The sequence below is a fragment of the Hippichthys cyanospilos genome, chromosome 14 (genome assembly GCF_059441005.1).
Source record: "Hippichthys cyanospilos isolate Australia breed blue-spotted pipefish chromosome 14, RoL_Hcya_1.0, whole genome shotgun sequence".
Classification (NCBI taxonomy): domain Eukaryota; kingdom Metazoa; phylum Chordata; class Actinopteri; order Syngnathiformes; family Syngnathidae; genus Hippichthys; species Hippichthys cyanospilos.
Genome location: NC_142382.1, coordinates 8,594,823 through 8,614,978, shown reverse-complemented (window position 1 = coordinate 8,614,978; position 20,156 = coordinate 8,594,823). Strand labels below are relative to the sequence as shown.

At 38.1% G+C, this 20,156-nt stretch overlaps 1 protein-coding gene across 3 annotated transcripts in view; it reads right to left on the bottom strand.

The window, feature by feature from the left end:
• The window catches only part of asap2a (ArfGAP with SH3 domain, ankyrin repeat and PH domain 2a), a 48,196-nt gene that overhangs the window by 15,854 nt on the left and 12,186 nt on the right, over positions 1-20,156 (bottom strand). For 2 of the 3 annotated variants that reach the window (XR_015867767.1, XM_088433048.1), the window contains exons 2-6: positions 16,767-16,839; positions 10,480-10,625; positions 8,247-8,321; positions 1,813-1,862; positions 1,577-1,603 (exon numbers count right to left, since the gene is read on the bottom strand). Coding sequence is in view for 2 of the 3 variants with exons in the window: in XM_088433048.1 (XP_088289174.1) it covers positions 1,577-1,603; positions 1,813-1,862; positions 8,247-8,321; positions 10,480-10,625; positions 16,767-16,839 (371 nt within the window). In the remaining variant the exon portion in view is untranslated. The remainder of the gene's footprint in view (positions 1-1,576; positions 1,604-1,812; positions 1,863-8,246; positions 8,322-10,479; positions 10,626-16,766; positions 16,840-20,156) is intronic. The other variant, XM_088433049.1, reaches the window with a different exon arrangement.

Sequence of the window (20,156 nt, the reverse complement as noted above, 5' to 3'; positions counted from 1 at the left end):
ATTGCAAAAAGGATGCATCTTTTCATTACCAATCTCAGAAATATTGCTGGGTATTTTAACTATTAGCTAATTGGTGTATTGAGTGGCAAGACATTGGTTGAGCTTTTATTTTATTAATATTTGTTGAATTAGATGATTGAAAACCTTTAAGTGGTTGTACCTATCCATAACCACTTGTGGAAGCCTTACAATTGACTAGCTTAGCTAGCAGTGGTACGCTACAATAAATTAGCTCACTGATACTTTGTGTAGCGATTTTAGAAGTGTTGAAGTATGCTAACAGACACTGTTATTTATCTTTGTTTTTAAATGTAAAATGATCCCATCCTGTGGACATTCTCTCTATTTAGTGCATTAAGTTCCTCTTGGATCACCAGCATCATTAAAATTTCTGTCAATGCGGGGAGGATGACCAGACGTCCTGGTTACAGTCCGGATTTTGACCTTTTTAAGTCCCGAGTCCCAACACAGCTTGAGTCCAATTTTCCATGAGTATATCGCAGGTGTACGTGGCAATGTTTTATTATTTATTTGATGAATATAAATCAGAACAGCCACATGTCAACGCAAGTCGCAAAGCAGGGGATGCCATTTTTACAACATAACAAAAAGCAGGATAATGGTAAGTGTATTGTTTAGCACTGTTGAAGTGTCATCCAAGATAGCGATTAGCCTTAGCTAAAGCAATAACGCAGCCACTGGTCATCAGATCGGCTACTGATTATGTTAGAAATAGTTCCTGGTGCCCATTTGCTACGCATATGAGTAAAATTGCATTGATCTGGTTTTGAAAATATGGTCACTCTATACATTGGGTAGATGAGTGAGCAATAAAAAAATGATTGAGGAGGCTTCAAGGCACTGATTTTGCTTAAAATAGTTTGTAATCTAATTACTAAAATGATTTTATTTATTGTGACATCCCTAAAACAGGAACAACTGTGTACATATAATAATCGGAGAACTTGATTATTATACCATTATATCATTGACAGGCTTGTAGAATGTGGCCCGCAATGAAAATGAGTTTGCCACCCTTGCGTTTCAAGCTCCAGTTTTATGCAAAATTTGCTTGCCATTTCTTTGATGTAAACCTGCCAAACTGTATCAGCACATGCATCCACAGCTTTTGCAGTCATCATGGCTATCGCTGATTGAGAGGCACGAGTTTGCCATGCTGTCTGGCCACAAGCCAAGATGACGGTCGTTCAACTTATGATGGAGCAGAGAATCCACTCACTTTCTTTGCTGTCGGTTCAGGAAGGGTTTCAATAACAGCTGATGCATTGAAAGCGATGATGACAATGCGTTTGTGTTTCAGTGTCATTATCCAAATTGCAGTTAAGAAATATGAAATGAATCACAATCCCTGAACAAACAGCATTAAAAGTGACACGATGCTCCAAACTGGAAATTCAAACAAACGCCAGATCACAAGTGCTTTCGCTCAAATTTCCCCCTCAGGCACGCAACTTGACCCTTTTGATGGTGGACTAATGCCATGCAGCACCAGGCTGAATGTTGGCAACAAGACTGAACTGTCTAATTATACGGGCTTGGAGAGAGAATGTATTACCCTTTCAGTAAAGAATGTCCTTTGCAGCTTGTAAGATATATATCAAAACCTATAAACATTTTTTTTTTTTTTGCATGCACAACCAAAAGGATGCAGAAGACGACAGAGGTTATTACAATAACGTGAACGTGAGAGAAAATCACAAGGGGTGTTAAAGCAGGGGAAAGTGGTTAGTGAAGACAACAAGGGCACGTTTCAAAATGAACATTTCAAAATGGCTGAAACAGCCGCCTTACACTTTAGTTTCGTAGTCCTTCCAGGCTTTGTCAAAAGGTTTTTTCAGATCCTGTGCGGGAAAAAAAAGGAAAAAGGTGGCGGAAGATTACTTTTATGGAACATTTTAAACTAAATTCTAGAGCTGAAGTTGATGTGGATTGAATGGACATACATCTACATTTCTTCGCTTACTGTGGAAATGTATCAAGCAATTCATTGTAGATTTAATATGCAACAATACTGCATGTATTAAACATAAAAACAAGCAAAAACAGGAAGGGATGGCTTTGAATAAATGTGTTTACCCCCTAGCACAATATACATTATTTTTCCCCACAGTAATGATTCTTAACATTTTTTAAAAGAAATATTTCTACAAAATCCCTCCTAACAGTGCAATACACTGGATTGCGTAACATCATTTGTTTTATTTCTGGCTCGTCCGTCAGAAAATTGCATCACTTGCACATCTGTATAAAACTTAACAAAGGCATACAATGTTTTGTAAAGGAGTCACTGTAAACAAAATTTGCAATATGATGCTTCGTGTTACAATTCATCTGCGCAACTAAATCTATTGCAACGACATATTTGTACATTTTAAATAAAACAAATCTTTTTACATTAAAAAAAATATAAACAAATATGTATTCAAGTAAACACCAAGGGGTGTATCATCACTGACATGGCAAATGAAGTTGATGACATTATTAAAAAAAAATAAAAAAATACGTTAAGACAAAGCTAGCATGGCTATGCAGCAAAACGAATACAGGAATGTGAGTATTCACCAAGCGGAAAGCAACACGCTGAGATCTTCCAAACTGACTAATGAGCAAAGTCAAGACGAGAAACAACAGACGTAAATCCACTTTCACATAAATGCAGTCCACAGCTGTCTCGGCGGGGCACATGGAGGCCAGGCGACTCCCTGTAATTGTTTGAAGGACATTTAATTCCCCGGGTCACGCCTACGACATGCAAAGCTGATTTCTCATTGTCAAGGGTGAGCTTAAACCAGCCGCTCGAACAAAACTTTTGATTAAACAGCATCCCTGCTGTTGTGGTGCTAATTAAACACAAACTAGATCCGATGCAAATTGACAGCAGTGAGGGTTACACAATTCCATAGTAAACGTGTGCGGATTTGATCCAGGGTTATGAACTAGGGATCTCCTATCGGCCTTCAAAGTTAAGTTTACGTTAAAACTGATTTAAAACCAGTACAAATTATTGATTTGGGGTTTATGTTTTAATAAATCAAACCTTTAAATTAACGGTTGCTTTAGAATGGAACAGAATACCTATTTGTCATCTTATATACAACAACATTGGGAGCGCTGCTCTGATTGTTACATATTATAGTAATATGAATAATAAATAGAATAAAAAATCATAGTTTCACTGTGTGCAATTGTTATTTCAATGGGTTCTTGGTTTGTTGTTATGCAGAGCGTTAATAATAAAATAATAATCACAAGTAAAACAATAAAAATAATAATTGTCAAGAATGACTTGTGATAACTGAGATTTTATTTTTCTGTCAGTCAGTACTATTTGAAATGTATATTGTCAAAATATTATTTAAAAAAAATCATCAACATTATGCAAATCTGAAAATAAGATCAATATGCAACATATACTTAAAGACATTTCAATTAATTTGAATTAGTTTGTTTTCATTAAAACATTTTGATGGCAAAATTTCCTGTTTATTGAAAATGAATATATAAATATTGGTTTTAAATCTTAGTTAATGGCCTCTATGACCAAAAATAATGTCCCCTCAAAAAATCATAACTACTGTATATACCCCTAGTCATGAGAGTATCAAATGATTTTATCCATATAGTGGACATCAGATTTTAGGGTCATTTTTTTTCTAAGGAATATGATGCAAATAAACACTGTTAGATAGACAGGTTGAGGCTATGGTGTCATTGTTTGTGTGCGCTACAACGGAGTGGCACGCTCAACTTCTCAAACCCCGGATCAGGTTTGGTCCGCTGAACCAAATCCAAGAGCACTCTGCCACTCACCAAACAGTTCAAGGGTAGAAAACATCAGAGTGAGGAGTAGATCACAAAGAAAACCCTATAAACCAAAGTTTAGAGGACACAGGAAGCTGCGAAACAAACTGGAAGCGGGTAGATGGAAGGAAATGTCAGAGCCTGCGAGTTGAGAAAAACAGTCATTGCTAAAAATATCGCACGTGGGCATGGCGAGGCAGGGAATGGCAGAATGGGCCAAGAAAGAGGGCACAATACTCCCTCTGGGAGAAGCAGCTTTTAGTACCCTTGCTCCTATTTTGGCTGGGAGTCAGAAGCCAAGCTAGAACATTGTGTCGTGCCCTTAAAAATTGCTTGTATTAGCAAACCTACCACCAACTCTGGCTCGTCTCACACTTTTCTCAGTCGCTTTACCACTTCGATGCAGCAAGGTCAGCAGCACTGACGACCAGATTTCATAAAAAGTCAACCTCCTTATAGGTACAAATTATTCCAAATAGGTCAAACAAAAGCGCAGAGTGCAGCTGAGCCGTCCATTTAGACCACACACATGCACTGAAGTTTACACAAAGATCATGTTCATAAAAAATCCCGGATGTGCAATCTAAGGATAATGCTAGTGGCATGGTTCAAGTCGGTTGGAGCTTCCATACATCTGGCATGGGATAAATTCTTGCTGAATACTCCGTTCACAAGCACCCTGCGATCATCTGGCAAAAAGACAAGGGTGTAGTCTGTCTTTTGCCCAAATTCAGCTGTTAAAGTCCCGGCCCTGCCAAGGCTCTGAACAAGATAACCGCACAGAAAACGCACGGATCATCAGTCTGGACCCGCACAAATTTGAAATGGCTTTTTTAGCTATGCTAGTAATGGCAATGAAACTTGATCTACTGGCAAAGGTTCTGACAATGTACTGTACTATACTGTCTACTGTACAATCCTTGTCAGACAGCAACAACTGCTTTCTATGCAACAGGGCTTTTACCATTTCCCACACGCAATGGGAAAGGGCCTTCTTCTCAATTCTACCTAGTTTATGCAACAACAGTCAAATTATTTGAAGTAAAATAATCTAAAACAGGAGGTTCAATGTGTCGATCATGGTCGACTGGTTGATCATGACCATAGTATTGGTAGATTGCATGGCATAGAGTAATTAGCAAAAAAAAAAAAAAAAAAAATTAAAAGTATCTGTATCAGAATGATAACTGGCCTCATTTCAAGATATACTGTACTTACAATGGCAGTCGATAGCGGTACAAGGTGGTCTCTAAGAGCAGTTTTACGATCACAAATTGCAAATTAGAAGAGTACACAAGTGTCAATAATTTTGTTAATTTTAAGAGAAAACGCAATATTAAAATATAAGTTGTTTATGATCATTATGTTGGTATCGCTTACAACACTGCTGCTTATCCTGACTATCTGTTGCTAGCTTGCTGGTGCCTATCTCAGCTCTCTACAGGGGTTAGGCACCCTGAACTGGTTTCTTGTAGGGCACACGCAACCACACGCGTCCAATCACAGCTAAGGACAATTTACATTGTCCAAAACACCTACTATGCATGATTTTGGAATGTGAAAGGAAGCCAGTGCTTAAAGAGAGCCCACACAGGCACGGGGAGGACATGCAAACTCCACACAGGAAGGGCGGAGGAAGCTGTGAGGCAGACGTGCTGACCATCTTTTCCACCGTGCGGCCCTTTTCTGCCCGATATTGGGGCCACACAGAACATATTATCATAAAGAACATTTTATGCCTGAACTTCACATTTAAACTTTTTCATATGCATTTTAAACTACCTAAACAACGGGCTCTGCTTTGGCAGATTGTATACAGGGGAATCTGTTTTTATCTAAAATCTCAAGCAGTAAGCACGGGTGGGTGGTTCACGCGCCACTGAACCACAATGGGACGAGGCTCAGCTGGACTCTTGCGGCTCCATTCAGAAGCACTAAGGCCCTCTCATCTCGTGCCTTACTTGTGCAAACACAGATGATTCTACAGTGGCCATTCAACCACGGGATGGTTGATTTTGCCGAGAGGGTCAGCTAAAGGCGTGACATCATGTTGGTGTCCACTACGAAAATCCCCCGTGAGCACAACCAACTTTTAGACTCAGCACTTTCCATTTTCCACTGCCTGGGGCTGTATAACGTCTGTTTATCTTTAAGAGGGACACCACCGGTTCCTGGAGGAGCCCGTCCATGGTTGTTAAGTAGGGGCTGGACTCAGACTAACCCAAACAAAGTCCAGATTGTCTTGGGTGGCAAAATGAGAAGAGATGAGGTGAAGTTTTTTTTTTTTTTTTTTGCTGAGCAGAAGCTAGAAAGGTTGCTATCTTAGTCACAAGCAAGCCATTATTAATATTACTCAAGAGTGAAGTGGGGGAGTATTGGCATGTTTGTGGAAAACATTAACCACCAGGAAATTAATGCTGCATTCCACAAAACTGGGAAGTCCAAAATTTCCTGCTTTAGACGAGAAAAATGGGTAAGAGTTCCGATGTGCAAGTCACTGGCCTGCACCGAGATAAAAATCTGATGCACAACGTCTGTGCCTGAAGAGACACCGTAAAAGACTATATAGAGTATAACATGTAAAACTATACTGTTTTAAATGTATGTGTAAGTTAAAAGAAATATTGCCATTAATAAACAATTTGTCATTTTACATACATATGAATACACTTACTGAGGTTTGGGCGTTTCCATCAAAGATGTCCTCCAAAAAAGTAGTTTTAGACTTTTTCGGTTATTAACGTCTAATGGACTTCTTTTGAGTTTGAAATGTCTGACTGTGTTTGAATCCACCATATACAAAGTTAGCAGCTAGCACAAATGCTGGAGGCTTATGTCGTATCATAAAATGGCAACGTTATTGATTAGCAGTTTCTTAGCATACTTAATCAGAAATTTATTTAGTTTTGTATTTTTTTTAATGGTGGTCTACTGTTAGAGATGTGATGTGACAGCAATAAAAACAGTCGCATAGACTCAAGCTAGCTTCTTCGCTACCACAGCTATGAAAGCTAACTTCATAGTAAAAGCCTTCTGCAAGTATGGCATTGTCATCCATGTGCTATTTGGTGTGTTTATTTTGAAGGTGACCTTTGTAACAGGTTATTGTGCGTGTGACGTGATGTTTGTCTTCCTTGCTAGGCCGTTTTCTTATTTTGGTTTGCCTTTTTTCACAGGAAAAAAAAAAAAAGATAGGCAACTGCTATGAAGCACTTCAAAGCATTATCAAGCATTGCCCCTTCCATTCTCAGTTGCCCATGTGAAAATCAGACACAACATTTTTTATTTTTTTTAATTGAATCGGAAACCGAAATGCAACATTTCCCCATTTTCGGTCGAAAGTATTTTGGGTGGAAAATGAGATGTGTATCTATTTATTTCCAAGGACATCTACTACTGTGTTTTCCTGTGACTCGTACTTTTAGTTTAAATGTCAAAACAACCTAACAAAAATCAAACTGTAAGCTCCGATTGGGATATCTTGTATACAATTTTATTGTCACGCTCTAATGAGCGTAAAAGCTTTCAGACAGGTTCTTAAATTGTGCTGCATCTATCCACACATGACTGCACTTTTTATCCACATTGAAAACGTCTGTGAATAACATTCATTACAGCTAGTTCTTGACTTCTTTTCTGCAGTCTTCTTTCATGAGTCGAGTCGTTACTTTTGTCTTTTTCTCCCTATGGCCTCAACTGCTTGTCAAGCGAGCCTGGACATGATCCGGCTTCCCTATCTGCTGACAGGTCGGTCTCGTGGGAAAGCCACGCAGAGCGATAATGGAGAAAGAGGAAGAAGACGATAGTGAGAAGAGGGGTGGGAATACTGATGAATATTGCCTCGGGCAACAGGTTGGAGAGGAGAGTTTTACTTGCATTCTGGAGTAGGGACATTAAATAGGTGAGGGTAAAAATGTTCAACGGCTCATTAACTCCATTGCGTTGATATAACGAGAATCATCCAAGAGCTCAATAAAACTAAGTGGTCAAGCATTTGGAAGGAACGTAGGAATTTCATAAAAGGGACAGGGGAGTGCATGCAGAGCATTGCCAGAACAATGACAGGAAGCCATGTCAGACGCTTGGAGAAAACATCGATGTGAAGGAAAAAAAAAAAAAAAAACAAGGACAAACAGTTCCGCGACTATCTGTATCAAAGTCTTTGAGACACATTTCTATAGCAACCAGCCTCATTGGAGATGACTTATTCTCATAATGTTTTCACTATAACAGCCAAAAAGGAATAAAAGGTCACTTGACCAGGGAAGAGGTAGCAACTAGGCCCTATTCAAAAATGCATTACTCTGTATCATTTTTTTGCCAAGTTTGAATTGACACAATTGGACTGAAGAGTCAAACATCATGAAAGGTGCATTTAAGTTTGTTTGTAAATTGACACCAATGACACAACTTTGCTGACTTACCCCTTTGACTCCTTTCAGGTCTCCTTTCAGCAGGCTATCCAGAGGAAACGTGATTATGTTGTTCATGTTCTGGAACTGGACAAGAGACAAACAAAGAAGCTGTTGAGGTTTTGTAACCAAATTATAAGAAACACTTCTTAATATGTGTCAGCAAAGTTTGATACCACTGCATACTACAGTTATGGTAGCCATTCTGTTTCTAATGAAAATATTTCTAATAACTCCAATAATTGCAGACTTTGACACAGTTCAATGATTTTCAATAATTTTTCATTCAAGTATACTCCCTAACCATAGCAAAGCATTTTTGGATGAAATTAAAACAATGTAAACAAACTGCTATCTGATTTATTAAACTTTCAAAATAGTCCATCTCTCGACTTTATTTTATTTAACCACTCCTTTATTGCTCATCTTCACCAGAAAGCGCATCACTAATGACAAATGTGCATACGTATAATACGCAATCAAAGGAGTCACTATCAAAGGAGTCACAATCTAGCACTAGTTTGAAAAGAAAAAATGTCATGTTCCTGTCACAACATAAAAAGTTATATCTAATTAGATTTGCGGGTACGTGGTATCTCACGCACCCTTGAAGGGCCTTCTCATACCCCATTTAAGAACCGCTGACATAGCAGATTGAAGTGAATTGTAGTGCCGACTTTCACACAAGCTCGTAAATGTTTCTATCTGTGCTCAGGTTTGGTATGAACAGATATGGAAGTGGAGGAGTGACTGAGGGAATTACATTGATTTGGAGGTTTCATACCATTTTTTTTCCATATCGTTAGCAGTACGAGTACTCAACTCTTGAGTAATCACAGAGATTGACATCTACTACTGATACCATTAGTACTTTTGATACACAAGATTTCCCCCAAAATAATGACAGATAATACTAAAAAGAAATACCTTTTTATTCCAATGCAATTTTTTTAAATTACATGAAATTAAGAGCAATTTTATTCTTCTAACTTGTCATTTCTAGTTCCTCAAAGAGAGTAATGATACCTTTAAAGAAGGTCAGGTCCAGTTCCAAATCCTTGCAGTGATTTTTGTGGTGTGTAGTTCTGTTAAGCACTATGACTTTTGAGATTAAGGGCTTATTAACGCTTTCAGTGCCATGGACGAGAATTTGATGAGTAAAATATTTAGGTTGTGTGCTAGAGACAAGAATTCATATCACCTATGTTTTTTTGGTGAACGAATGGATGACACTCATGGCCAGCGCTCCGCTAAATGTTATGCCAATCGAATACGCAAATTGTTGTTTTGCCATCAAAAACACATTTTCACTGATTTGTTTATGTTTTATTGAAGGGAAGAACTGTTGAGATGTTTCAAATGCTACTAAAAATATTTGTGTCAGTCACTGCTCTGCAGAAAACATCTTTTCACAAAAAAAGCTTAGTGTCTCTTAAATAACCTTTTTTCAAAACAGGGATTACTACAGAACAGAATAGGATAGAATCCTACTTTCATTTTCTTGGTAAAGAATGGAATCCAATCTTTCATATGGTACCAAAAATGTCTACATAGTCATAAAATACAATAGTCTGTTGGCCTTGAAAGATGCATCAAAATGCTCGAATTCGGCTGGCACTGTAGAGGTTGCCTTTTCATATAATGCTTGACGAATAACATTTTTAAGCCTCAGATGGAGATTCAAAACCGTAATGAGGTGGGCTGTCATCTGGACATAATCATGTTCAAAGATGGCGAGACATTAATGGGCATTTTCTTCCCACCCTGCTGTGTTGAAAGCAAAAGAATTTACAGCAAACTCGAGGCTGGACCTGATGACATCTCGCATCTAATTATCTGTTTGCGGAATGCTTGGTCGCTGTTAAAAGTCACACAATTACATAAAGGTTCCATTGATTAAAAGCTAATGTACAAGGTTGGCTTCATCTTCACATTGCTTTCATATAAGGTATCATAGTTTCAAAATTGCCTCATCTCTGTGTGAGCGGATAGGAGTCAAATGAGTACATTACATTGGACTGGATACACAAGATGCTGCATTTAGAGGACTAAGATCCATTTTGATTACATCAACCTCACACAGACACAATGATGTTCAATGTGTGTGTGTGTGTTTGCCTCCAGGGGATTGAGATAGTCATTCATTTTCCGAACCACTTATCCTACAATTAGGAAGAAAATGGAAATCCTATTCCCCCGTGGATTTTAATATCCACTTGCCCTGCTTTACACAATGCGCACTCACCAGGTTTTTGAAAAGCGCGGTGAGCTCCTTGGTGAAGACGGAGAACTTGAGAAACGCCGACCCCAAGTCGGGATCGTCTCTGAACACGCAATTTTCACCGAACTTCTCCAACGCTTGGGTGTACTGCTCCTCATTCTCAACGTGAGCTAGGAAAAAAAAACAAAAAACAAACAAACATAAGCATTCAGGTTCAGGTTTGTTGGTTGTTTACATTGTTTATAGAATACATCCTAGAGTACACAACCAAACAAAATGAATTTTTGGAACTTCCTGACAATCACATTCCCATTGTAAATGACAAACAATGCAAACACCAATGTAGAAAAAGAGTCATTTAAAAATGATGAATCTTTTATAACTTTTATAACTTTGTTCTCAGATATACAGTAGTTGAGATAAAATATAAGACCAATCGCCTGCAAAAAATAAATAAATAAAAATACTTAAATAATAGTGAAATACAAACACTGCAATTTTTGTTCTCTCATTGGACCTCTAAACATTTTTTTGGACTATGAACAGTATATCTTAAAGAGTTAGGTGGAGTTCTGTTTTACGATGCAGGACCAATTCTATGCAGTGATAGAACCCAAATTTGTGCAGGTATAAACTCATGATGACAGCAAATATTTGTATTGTAACACATCTTATAAAAATTCAAAAAATGAATATGGTATTGAGTATGGTCAATCTGCCACTGCGCAAACTAGTATCAAAATACTAATCGATTAGTTATCGCGCAATCTATGCACTTCGATAAGGTATTTGTTGTAATAACACATTTTTTGGTACATTTTCAATGTTGCCACTATGTATTGGGGTAAAACTTACTAAGAGTCACCAGAAAGCTGGCACAAAAAAAAAAAAACGCAAACAAACAAAGTGGTGACCTGAATCTTACACTGTGTCTAAAGGGAACCTTATTGCCATGCCGTCTTGGATGAGAGGGGAAAAGCTAATGTAATCAGGACAGCAGCGGAGCTTGGGAAGGGGCTCAGGGGGGGCCGTTGCTATGACAACCATCACTAAGAAATTTGACGCGAGCGTGGGTTAACGTTTTAAAGAAACGCGAAGAGGAGGAGCGTGTAAAAATGCAAAGGTGAGCACTAAAACACACCTGGAGCGACGCTGCTGTGACTCACGCAAACACAAACACGCACCGCAGATCAAAAGCGTACGGAATCGGTGTTCAGCTGTGTGTCAGGTTTATAGATGGAGCTGGATAACATCATGTCTGCGGCTCGGCAGATATGCACCGTCTCATTAGCTGAAAGCCTCTGAGTCACTAAGTGCAAAACACAGCAGACAAATCTAATTTAAGACACAAGGTCAAGTCACGGCAAGACTTGCACCAAACATTTACAGTATACAGTCTACAAATACATTTTTTTGTTTGTTTTTTTTTTAACTCCTTTATACTATTTCCCCAAAATCCATGTTACTAGTATTGCAGCTTGGACTTAAGTGAATTTTGTGAATTTTAGTCAGCAAAAGTGACAATGCGGCAAGTTGTTCAACCACCAGCTATTAGTTTTTTTTTGTTTGTTTGTTTTTTTCCTGTTTTTGCTGTGGTATCACTTTCTTACTGATCTTGACAGATTTTCTGATGGTATGACAAAGTCAAACCTTTGGTATTATGACAAATCAATACAAATAAAACAAATCTGAAGGTGTTTAAGATGTCATCTAGTTAACTGTTTTGTTATTTTTTTATTTGTACTATTGTGTTTGTGGTTTTATAGTTACTTTTGTATTGTTTCGATACAGGTCCATATGTATTTTATAAAAGTACAGTGTCAAAGTAAGATTTTTTGATTTTCACAATTCAATTTCGCTGTCATCTATTTCACTGTTTCTTTGGTTTGTTTCTTCAACTGCTGTTTTGAAGTTTTTGCCATAGTATCTAAAAAAATGATCAAGATATTTTATGAAGGTATGGTCTCTTTTATGAAGGTATGGTGAAATATTTGGTATTGTGACAGCATTAGATTGAAAACTAAAACTAAATTTAAAGTTATTGAGTTGTCAGCTACTAATTCAACGCTTTTTTCCCACTTGTTTTGCTGTGGTATCATTTCAGGACTTGTCTCAAGGTATTTTACGAAGACCTAACATTGAAGTCAAAATTTTGGAATCGATACAGCTCTAAATACAAAGACAACACATTTTAAATTGTTTGGCTGCTATTAGTGTACTTTTCTGTACTAGTGTACTGTTGTTTTGAACGTTTTGCTGTAGTAGAATTTTAGCACTGATCTCAAGGTGTTTTATGAAGGTATGGTCTCAAAAGTCAAACATTTTTGTATCGTGACTGATGTAACTAAAATAATAGAGATAACTGTCAATTTGTAGTTATTGTGTTTTCAGCTGTTATCAGTTTTTTTTTGTTTGTTTTATTTAAACTGTTGATTTTAATTTTTAAGGACTGGTCTCAACGTATTTTATGACTTTATAGTCAAAATTTCAGTAGATTTTTTTTTAAATTTTGCAACCAACTATCTTTTTTTTTGCTGTGGTATCATTTCAGTACTCACGTATATTTTGACTTTGATACTATTAATAAAAGTTCTCAACTTTCCTCCACTCTTTTGTGTGCATCTAATGCAATGGTTTTCTTAGCCTGTATCTCCCTATTTCTGTTATGATCCAGAACATTGTTGCTGGATTATTCATTAGATACCAACAAGCTGGCGGGTCCCTGATACAAACTTTTCGTCTCTTACTCACTTTTTACCATGTTCCTCATGTCATTCTTCTCCCTCAGTGATTGCTAATAATGTGTAGCAAACCCGTCACCATGCTAACCATCTCATTCTTTCCTTGAGTCTCTCTGCTCATCCTCTTCTTTGTCATCAATACTCACACACATCTTCACAAGGGGTTCAGGAGGAGTGTAAACTCAATGTTGAGGCAGTTACTGGTGAAACTCCCTGTGCTCATTAGTCACGCTTTTTCCCGAGCAACCTCCATGGGGAACATGAAACTTTCATCGTGTAAACACACAGAGGGGAAAAAAAAGTTGCTTCCCTACGTGTCTACATGACGCATCATTAACTTTCTGTAACCTAATTTTGCAATGTTTAGATTTGATCGCCTAAAGTAGAAGCTTCAAAGGGATCGTAACATGATATTTAAATACTTTCCATAGTATAATATGTGCATATAAATTCCATTTGGTACATTGGAGATTTGATTTCTTTTTAAATATGAATTTTATGGTACTGATCTTTCTAACCAGGAAGTAAAATGGCTCGTTTGCTCTTAGTGTTGCTGCCGTGCCCCCTTGCCGCTCAATGCTGGCGGGCCACGCAACATGCATCCATCCATCATCCTGACCGCTGGTCCGCACGACGCTTGCGGCTGATTAAGACTACTCCCACAGCATGAATAACGGGGCCAAAAAACAGACGTTTTACTGACATTAATATGCTACGCACCATCGATACACCACTCACTAACACCGTCCCCTCGATCAAATCAGTCCCTGTGGGAACCCAGTATTCATAACATTTTTTTTTCTCTCGCAGAGAAGTTTTTTTTTAATCATTGACTTGATTTAAGGAGCCATTTTTTAATTTTGTGGAGCATTTTTCTTTACAGGTTCATCCCAGGGACCTAAAGCAACGGTTTTATTAAACAAAAAAATTACGCTGTTAACATTATTATTATTATTATGGCAGAGACGAATGTTTAATGCACTGATGGCTTTTTAGTCTGTATGAGTTTGAAATGTAGTCCATTTGAAAGCCCCATAAGTATATATGTATTATTTGGGGTGTTTATTTCGAGAATGGCATAAGTAGCTCATTGGTGGTGTGTTTCGTTATGTTGCTGGGTCGCTTGACAAGATTACTCCTACTCTTTCTTCTCATCCTCTGACAGCGGCGTCAACCACGGTGATTGTTCTGTACGGATCACGGATTAAGTCTAAAGAAACATGGCACGTTTAACACAAAAGAACTGTCGTTCAAAAGAGGGATGTTGGGATTCTCTCTTTAGCGAGTGAATGTGATTGAGGTGAAAACTTCAAAAATTTTACAGCAAAACTGAGATATATATACCCGCTTATTTTGATTCACTTATTTCAGAATGACTTTCTGGTTTCGTCCATAACGTCAGGAAAAAAAGGCATTAAAGAATAAAAGAACCCCCGATGCTCTAGATGTAAGCTGTGTACACAGAGAAAAGCCATTTACAAACAGAGTTGTCCCAATGGAGATTCAAACTTGGGCATGTGAGGCAGATGTGTAAGTCATAACTCCATCAATGTCAGATGTTATTGGTTAGGTGAAGAAATGGGTGGTAAGGCACCACAGAGCAATAACTTACAGAATGATGGGTTTAGTTATCCTGAATTGATTCGCTTTTCATCCAAAATAAGCAACGACCCAAACTTGGTTATCTTCTAACGCTATAATAGCATGATCGCATTTTCATAAACACTCCTCTGTTTGACTTTACAGGTGAGGAGACCAAAAGAAAATCGTCACACGGGTTCCACGAAGCCAACTTGTTTGTATTATAAACATCTGAGACTCGGGCTGGATTTTTGTCATAGACTTTCTAAAAACAAAATGTTAATGCAAGGCTTTATTGGTTGAACTGTACCAGCAGCCAGATGGCTTATAAAGTGTTTTTACTGCCAACACCATTTTCATGATGTTGTCACAGCTCATGATCTTATTTGCAACGAAAGCAAGCAACTCTGACCTGCTTCTAAAGCAGGATCCACACATAACACATTTTAACATCCTAACCATTATTTTTTTGTTATGCAGATTTAAATAGGAACATTTAAAGGAAACCCTAGCAAAGTGCTAATGTTCATGCGGACACAACTCCAATGATGCGTGTTAATGAGTGACGGGATTTGAAAGCAGGCGTGTGTCCCCGCCTCAGTAACCCTCCCAGCTGTTCCTTTGAGAGTCCGGATCAGACAGCTGTCGCGGGGGACCACAACAGTGCTGGCAGTGTTCACCGAAAGACGTGCTCAGCACATTGTTCACATGTCTCTCGCCCTGGCTCTCTCTCTTTCTCGCCATCAGCGGGGGCTCTGTCAGGCCAAACAAAAGATGCTGGAAAACACTCAGGACTGGCGCAGCCAATCGGCATCCTATCGTGCGCGCGCAGACTGGGAATCCTTCCACTATCTGAACCAGAATATGTACGTGTTCTGATTGCCGATGCAGTCCCTGTGGAGGACCTTTGTGGGGTGAAAAAGGTGCTCATTCAAGGAATGTGCCACACAAACTTCACGCTGTTTGAAAACTTCATTGACCCCAGAGTGATATCTGAATGCAGCTAAATGAGGATGGACAACTCCTTTCATCAATCAATACAGCATGACAAACTGAAATTTTAACCACTAAGTAAGCCATTAACTGATTAAGCCACTGGTGGGATCTGCCTTTGGACTTTTATTGTCCAAACAGGGGAGAAACAAAACAAAAAAAAAACCAAAAAACTGCATATATGGAGAGTAATGTATAACGAAAACAAATCATAATCGCTTAAAAAAAAACACCCACTGGTGGAATAAACTGCCCATCCCAAATTCAAACCTTAAGTTTTCCATTTGACTTGTTTGATTAAAACATTGTAACATTCTGGAGGAGACCGTTCCCTTCCTAAGCAGGCACAAATTGTTATTTTTCTGCATTGCAGCGGTAGTGTTTCTCAGAATGTGGTGCGTCATTGGTCCCGTTTCTGCACAATGGAAGTATACTGTAACACAGTCCTTTTAAATAATGGGGCGGGGTGTACCCCTAACCCACAATGCCAGGATGAGCATGAGACCCCTGGAAACGTGACCCCCTCCCACTCCCTTCCCTCCTCCCCCGCTCCATTATTGTAAGGAAATTTTGGGGGTTGACTCCTTTAATTTCCTGCAAATTGGTGTATTTCAAACCTTTTCTGTTACAGATGGAATTAAAAACCCAATGTTATTCTTCATTTTAAGATGATGTATATTTATTTCTTTTTTCTTTAATGTTAATACAGTTCAAATGTTCCAATGTTATGAGTAGGTTAGAAACTGTGTAGAGATAATATATTATTTATAGTGATGACATGAAATGGTTTCTTGTTCCTTAGAGCACAAAAGAAAACAATTCAGTTGCACTACTGTAAAAAAAAAAACAAATCTCAAATTTAATCTTTTTTCTCATCTTAAGTCAATCATCAACACAAATCACTGAAGCTGGTTATGTTGTTTTTGCAATGATACTAATGAACAGTGACCTTTTTCCTTGATTTTTGTATGAAGATAAAAGAGGAGCATAACTCACCCAAACCAGACGTGTAGATGGCCTTCACTGACTTTTTCATCTTGTAAAGAACACTGCGGTCCACATCTAAGGCCTGAAACAAACACAAATGAACACAAGAAAATATGAGACAAGGAGTATTTCATTCAAGGTCAAACAAAATACCAGTGGAGATTCTGGGAAATTAATTGTTTCTCCAACATGAAGCTAATAAATGATGCAACTTCATTTCCGAGGTCAGCACAAGTGTTGCTTCTTTGTATTTCACTCTGCGTATATATGGAGGGCACAGTCTTGTGCTGAATCTACACTGACTGCAAAGTAATGAATTATTCACGGGAAGGCTAAAAATAGAAATGTGCTCCCCACCGTTATTGTATTTTATGGGATGTGTGTCAGAATGTATGTGTAGTAGTTTGCCACTTTAACACTCGCTATGTTGAAGACAAATCTGAGGTGGTCCGGTTCTAGAAAGGCCTCCATGTACTAGCTTAACGCGTGTCAAAGTTCAACATGCCACTATACTGCATGAATGATGTCAAAGAAAATTCACCGGCACCACAATTATGTAATGAGAAATAATCTTGGACTTAAATTGTCCTAAGGAGGGGATGAGGAGGTCTAAATTAAATAATAAAAAAATAAGAATAGGTCTGAACCCAATGAACATTTAGAATGGTTGAAAGTAAAAGGAAAAACATAAATGACTTAGTTATCAAACATACCTCAAAAGCAGACTATTTTTTTAAAATAAATAAAAACATGACTTTTTCAAAGCTCTAATTATGTCATATGAAATATTCCAATACGATTTTTTTGTATCGTTCCTCACTTTTTTTGACTTACACTGTTCTTCACTTTTGACTGTTACCACACCTAAAATATCAGAAAACATTTAAAAACAGATAACAAAGGGAACGCAGGTTTTAATGTTTTATTCTGATAGTCACGAAAAGACATCATAGTTATTAAATTAGTCATACTGCCACTTATAAAGTGCTGGTCTACCTAATGTAATGGCCTGATACATTCAGCAAATACAGTTTAGACAATACGCCACTGTAACCGTAATGAATGAGTGAGTCTCTAAAGAAAAGGGGGAATTTTGAAGGGGTAACAAAGAGGGGCTTTTTGTTATTAAGTATGTCTGCTCAAGCGGGCAAAAGCTGGCGGGGCCACCATGTTTATATACCTTGCTCCCCCATATCTGCTTAACACATATCAGATGCTCCAGAAACTTTGCATACACGAATCACACAATGACTTCCATTCAGCCACAGTATCCTATCCACAGTACTGTACACACACACTCAAAATTTAAGCGGTGAATTTGTTAAGCCAGACGGATCAAGAAGGAATTTGTTGACTTATTAACAATTTTTTTTCCCATCAAATTTCATAAAACATGTTAGGGCAAACTAGGTGTGACTGTGCATGAAAATTTTATTTTCTTTTTATATGTGTCTGGTGATTGGCTTCAGGTGACCAGTCAAGTGTAGCCCATCTCATGGTCAAAGATAGCTGGGATAGTCTCCAGCTCACCCAAAGCCCCAATGTAATGGTTAGAAAAAAATAATGCAACTGTCTCAATTAAAAAAAAAAAAAAAAGATGTATACATGTTGCAAACTCAGTTTTTCTACACTGAGCAACTGCATGTAAAATCTCTGCATAGGCGCCTGTTAAATGACTCATTTGTGTCATATGCCATTATCCAATTAGTTGTGTCTGCCCAAGTGACTGAGAAATTCCCAGTTTAGACCTCACAAAAGGCCAGGGTGCACAGAACATTTAAAGAAAAACAACAAAAACACATCAGGGGGAAACCATCTTGTTTTGTTTTATTTGTTTGTTTGTTTTTTTACCAAAAACATTTGAAATTATTTTAATTGAAATGACAAAACAGGCTGCACGTAAACCTAATCATCAATATTTTGGGTTATTTTAAAAATAATAAAATAAACCTTTAGATACATATTTTGTTTTGCTTTGTTTTAAACTCGTAATCGTCCACTAAAAAAAAATAAAAAATAAAAAAAAAAACTTTATTTTTGGACAGTATAGCCCAGTCCTGTATGTAAAGAACACATTGATTGCAGGGACACAAAACTCTCATTAAGGTGACAGGATGGTTCTATAAACCATTCTGTTGCCAGTCCATTACACATTTATTTGGCATCTTTTTGTTTTATTTTTACACTTATTAGTATCTACTGGTATGGCTGTTTGGCCTAAAACAAGAGGTCACCTAAAGAACTATGCTGTTAATTTTACACAACACATTCATAAATAAAAGGCTCAGATGCAAAAAAGATGTTACGCTTTAGGTGCATACTGGAAACACTCAGAAAAAAAAGACATTTAACCTTAAGAGCAGCCCTTGTGGACCACTTATGTCATACCATCAAATGTCACATATCACCTAAGAAGTGCTAGTGATCAGTTAGCCGATGGGCCTACTTAACCTCTGGTTGACCGCTGCAAGATGCCTGTAATCACCCTGTGAATCAATATGACCAGTCCAAGCTGTAGCACAAGCAGCTCATGAAATCGCTTTCTCATGTTTGCACTCGGCATGCTTGAGGCGAGAGACTCGGCCTTCTTGTTTGTAGCGCAGGCCCCGCTCTAAATTTAGCTGGGTTCAACCCAGAAACTATTCCCAGGGGAATTCCATTGCCTTGGAGGTTTCCAAAAAAGCGGGGGATCGGGAGTATCTTCACACAATAGATGCTGCTTTACTAAACGAGCTCACTGCGGCATAAGCATTTCCCCCAGTAGAAGCCTGTGATCAAGCGTTCAAAAACTTTTTTACGCATTTAAAACAATGCGTCACATCATGATGACCATCAACGTTATGATTGCAATCAAAAACTATCTATTGTATGACATCCACAGGCACAATCGAAATATGGCTGAGTGGGTCACAAGGCCGTTGCCATGGAGATCTATTTACTTAGGGCTAGGCGTTTCCTGAGTTTTGCAGTAAAGTGCGTTAAGACATTAACTCTAAGTGCATAAATCACGCAATGTGTCGTAAGTCACTTGACCGTGTAATTCAGCGAAAGAACATTAAGTCATCAGCCATTCTGTTTAAAAGAGATATACAGTAGTAGCAACATTCAACATTAGTTTGCACACAGTTGCACAAGTTTTAGATTGTTTGAATATTTATACAAAGTGTTTTTTGTTAAGTTTCATTAACATACGGCTCAGGTTTCGTTATAGCTTCCTCTAGCATAAATGAGCCCCAATAGATGTATGGGTCGCGATTTTTTTTTCCAAGGCTCAATGTCGTAGAGCCATTTTTAAGGACAGGCAGAAAATGAAGGAGCACGCAAGGCATGGATGGCGGGCAATCGTCAACCAACAGATCGTTTAGCGACGGTATCCCAACTTTTCTTCATCTCTGCAAA